Source organism: Stegodyphus dumicola, chromosome 3 (genome assembly GCF_044657685.1).
Source record: "Stegodyphus dumicola isolate Sdum_Otavi_A_Nest chromosome 3, ASM4465768v1".
Lineage (NCBI taxonomy): Eukaryota > Metazoa > Arthropoda > Arachnida > Araneae > Eresidae > Stegodyphus > Stegodyphus dumicola.
This window is the reverse complement of record NC_140770.1, coordinates 196,989,163-196,993,865: the sequence shown is the minus strand read 5'-3', so window position 1 is coordinate 196,993,865 and position 4,703 is coordinate 196,989,163. Positions and strand designations below refer to the sequence as shown.

Sequence of the window (4,703 nt, the reverse complement as noted above, 5' to 3'; positions counted from 1 at the left end):
AACGTTATGGGAAATAATAATTTCTCAACAAAAGTAGGGAATATGATTATCATTAGGATAATTTTATTTAAGAAATGCGAATAATTATTAGTCGCAAATATGGCTTCATATCTCTAAAATATTAAAAGTGAATAATTTACATTGAAAAACTTAAATAAAAAGTAAAAAAGTTAGATAATCTTAAGAAGTTTAAATAACCCATTTATAGAAATAATCAATGAAATTTAAAAATTTTAAAAATCTTCCCAAGTGAGTAACATCAGAAACATCTTCCCAAGTGAGTAAAAAGACTTAATGGATGCAAAATAACCAGCCTTTTTGATGTGTCTTGTGACAGATGCTAAATAAGGTTTATTTTTTGTTGTATGTTGGTGAAAATGCAGAGAGCGCGTACTGTTATTCCTCATATGATAAGAACAAATTTAAGAAGCTGTTTTCGAAATTACGTTAACTCCTCGGACAAAAAGAAAATATGTATCGTTGGAAGCGGACCGGCAGGATTTTATACAGCACAACATTTACTGAAAGTATAGAAACATAATTACCTACAAAGAATTTTTTCAGAAAAAAGTGAGGGACACTTAATGGTAGTGGTTAAACTACAGCAGAGTAACTATACATTACATTCCACTTTTAATTAATTATGAGGGCGTTGATACATTTTACATCTTTTCAGATGTTTGAATGGTGCTAATAACGCTTTACTTGCACATTTGTTTCCCAAAGTAGTTTCTCTTTTAACTAATATATGTGCACATACAGATACAACCCCCCCCCCCCAAAAAAAAAGCCTCCTAGCATTTTTGAGTGGTATTCATTTTGTGCCAGTCCATCACATTTTTCGACTCTTTTTTCGAAGAGCAGATCTAATAAAGAATACGCATCCTTTCATGAAAGAGAATTAAATACTTTATGAAGTAACAAAATTATTGCATTTGTCATCAATATTTTACCTGTGTGTATCAGTATATTTATTTTCTATTAATCAGTCAATTTCTCTCAATTTAATTCTGTCAATTTTTTGTAATTTAATTTTTTTTCTTTTTCTTTTTCTTTTTCTTTTTTTTTTTTTTTTCTTTTTTGCTGTTCAATCTTTAGAATGTTGATTATTCTCTGATTTGCTTCCCATTTGCTCATTTACATCATGGTTTTTTTTTTCATTTTAAATTTGTGTTTTCTGTATTGCAGGATGAAAATTTTCATTTTAGGTAGTTTATTTGAAATTACTTTTAGATTAGATATGGGCTAATCTTTGGAATATGGTAACAGGTAGTTTGGTGACATTTTGGTAATGCGATAAAGATTACTAGCTAGGACTTGGTCAGAGTACATGGATAAAGTCAAGAGTGTGCGCAATGCCATTTTTGTGCAATTCTGGGATTTTTTTTAAAAATAGGTCGACGTGTACATGGATGATACTGTGTATGTGCAATTCTTAAAAATGCGGCAAGCAGTGGTCGATTTTGCACTTTCTTCCAATTTCGCACCTAATCTTCGTTATGATTAAGCACTTTTGTTCCATAAAAGTACCGTGTGTGTATGTGCAATTCTTAAAAACGCGGCAAGCAGTGGGCAATTTTGCACTTTCTCCCAATTTCGCACCTAATCTTCATCATGATTAAGCACTTTTGTTCCATAAAAGTTCTAGCATAAGTGTAATTCGGTTAGCAGATTGTTGGTTGCTGTAGCAGGGTTGGTTGCCAAATTTTTGCCAAGTTACCATAATCCGAAGATTAACCTAGATATGTTTATATTTATTAAAAATTTTTCCTTTAAGTAATCAGTTTGAGTGTATGTTTATTGATGTCATGTCTGATTTGATAGATCCATTTAAATAAATTAAAGTACTTGAAGTTTAAATGCATTTTAATGAATCTACTGTCTTTTTGAAATGTGTTTTTGAAATCTATTTCTTCTTTGACTTTAATTTAATATTGTACTTTTTTTCCTTTTTCAGTTTGTGTCTTTTTATTAGTTAACAATATTAGAAATTTAATATAAGATATGGACTTATTTACATTTTTTTAAACATTTTTTCCATTTTAAAGTTTTTAAAAATATATTATGACAGGAATGCTTTGATCTGTATCATACATTCATCATTGTGCATTCAGATGGAATTTATTTAAATAAAAATTTAGGTTTCATGCCATTTTAATAAGTTTTTATATCTAAAATACTGAAATATGATCTGTATATACCAGGCTTACCTTATTCAATTCTCATGAAAAATATGAATTTATATTGAGAGAACTGACTAGTTTGATTGATTAGTACGACCATTTTGGCATAATTTTTTTTCTGGGGGAAGGGAGAATTCTTTGTTATGTACTACATGTTTTATTCATATTTTTTGTTTAATTATTTATTCCAAAAACACTCAATGAATTTCAGACTCCCTTTTTATAATGTGTTGTTGAAAATTTCATGATTATGCCTTTAAAAGTAGATTTAAAACAATTGTTTCCTTTAGCAATTTTGTGGCAATTGTATTCCTCCAGAAATTTGACTGTAGTTTCTTTGGTTAATCTTTGGATTATGGTAACTTGGCGAAAATTTGGTGACCAACCCTGCTACAGCAACCTGCTAGTTTTTTTTTTGGACGCCATTTTGTTTTCACTAAGTAAAGGCATGCTTTTTTTTTTTTTACTCAACATTTTTTTCCAACAATCTACTAGCCGAATTACTCTTATGCTAGAACTTTTATGGAACAAAAGTGCTTAATCATGACGAAGATTAGGTGTGAAATTGGGAGAAAGTGCAGAATCACCCACTGCTTGCCGCGTTTTTAAGACTTGCACATACACGGTATAATCCATGTACACGTCAACCTATTTTCACTTAAAAAAAATCCCAAAATTGCACAAAAATGGCATTGTTACATGCTCTTGACTTTATCCATATACACTGCTTAAGTCCTAGCTAGTAACCTTTATCGCCTTACCAAAATGTCACCAAACTACCTGTTACCATATTCCAAAGATTAGCTGTTTCTTCCACTGCAGGTATGTTCTGCATATTTTAAAAATGATTAAGAATAAAAATATCAGGAATTTATCTATAAAAACCATTGAAATTTGGACTGCAACAAGCACAAAAGACATGAAAATGGCAATATTGTTTCTCAAATTGTAGAATTGTTATACATATGACTATTAAAATTTGACACATTCTGAAAATTTTGACAGCTTCTACAACATGATAAAATGCTGTAAGATGTAAGTACTTACAAGTACTGTGAATATGATGATGAGGAAAATTATTAATTTTTTGTTTGATTCACTCTGAAAAGGGTCTTTCTAGAATTAAAGCTTTTGCAGATAACCAGTCTGCTTCATCAGTTGGAACTAGAACAGATAGCTCGATGAGATTCCCTCTTTATTCCTGTTTCCTGCAGGGTTACTAAATTTCTCAGGATTGATCTCCAGATTTATGGCAGACTGGAAAGAACTCTATCACAACACAGTCCAGTGCCATTTCTAGCACTTCTCTGATTTTAAGGCTGCTTTTATGCCAAGGTTTGTTGTTGAAAAAAGCCACTGGGTGATTTTTTCTAGGAAGATGTATACACCAAATTGATACTTTCAAGGGGAAAACATACTTTTATCCTTAGCTCCTTTCAACTATGGTAAAATGTTTCTTATAATAAAGAATAAATTTGAATGTTATACTTTTAAATACTTTGTAAACAATGATGCTATTATCAGAAAAAAGAACAACATATTTAATTTATTGCTGGCCAATACATAAACATTGGTACATATATCTTCTTTTATGAAATTGTGTGGCATATTTTGTCCTATACCGGAAAAGATCCAGATACTTTTTATTGATTTTGTAAGGAATTCACTTTTTACTTAATGTAACTTGTGACATTATCACGACATCTTGATAAAGTATTACAGACTTGAAAAGGGTGTAAAAGACCCTTTATTTTAAAACTAAATAAGATAAACGAAAGGCACATCTGGTGCTTACAAATCATCTAGCATTTATTACGAGAACCCAAAATAGAAATCCAGTGTAAAACTAAATGTAAATAAATAATAGAGTAATTTAAATACAAAGTTGGCAATAAGATTTCCCCAGCATGAAATACTATCGGCAATTATAATGCATGACCAAAGACAGGAATTCTTATCTTAGAATAGTACACCTAGCAATGTTTCACTAAGCAAAACATGCTTTATCTAAACCATTTCAAACACTCACTTAAGTACGTGCAAGCTAATTTGCTTTTTGTCAGGAAAACGGAAAGAGAGAAGTGGCAGTAAAGATTGTTAAACTAGTTAAAGAAATTAAACTGTAGTTCTTCTAACAAATTTATTTTACATTGTTTGCAGCTGACTTTTAACATATCCAAGTAAAATTACTATCTATCATCTGCCTTTTTTATTTTTTTTTTAGAATAATATCACAGAGGTTGATATTTATGAGAAACTTCCTGTTCCTTTTGGTCTTATTCGATATGGTGTAGCTCCTGATCACCCAGAAATAAAGGTATCTTCTTTCATTTTTGTTTTCTATCTATTTCTTAAAATTAACATTATGCTTTTAATGGTGTAAGATAAAAGATTAGATTCACTGGAATTAAAATAACACAATGTGTGTTGAAATACTCAGTTAATTTTTTAAATATTTTGTTCATTTAGATATACTTAGAGGTTATAAAATCATGCCTGTAAAATAACCCTAAAGATCTT

The 4,703-nt window shown here is 30.0% G+C and overlaps 1 protein-coding gene across 5 annotated transcripts in view; it reads left to right on the top strand.

Annotated features, from left to right (window-relative positions):
• The first annotated feature begins 295 nt into the window (after positions 1 to 295).
• Positions 296 to 4,703, top strand: part of dare (NADPH:adrenodoxin oxidoreductase, mitochondrial) — an 81,939-nt gene continuing 77,531 nt past the window's right edge. For 2 of the 5 annotated variants that reach the window (XM_085813723.1, XM_085813721.1), the window contains exons 1-2: positions 296 to 527; positions 4,408 to 4,500. In XM_085813723.1, the coding sequence (XP_085669849.1) occupies positions 366 to 527; positions 4,408 to 4,500 (255 nt within the window). In that variant the 5' untranslated portion in view covers positions 296 to 365. The remainder of the gene's footprint in view (positions 528 to 4,407; positions 4,501 to 4,703) is intronic. The other 3 variants (XM_085813725.1, XM_085813724.1, XM_085813722.1) reach the window with 2 other exon arrangements.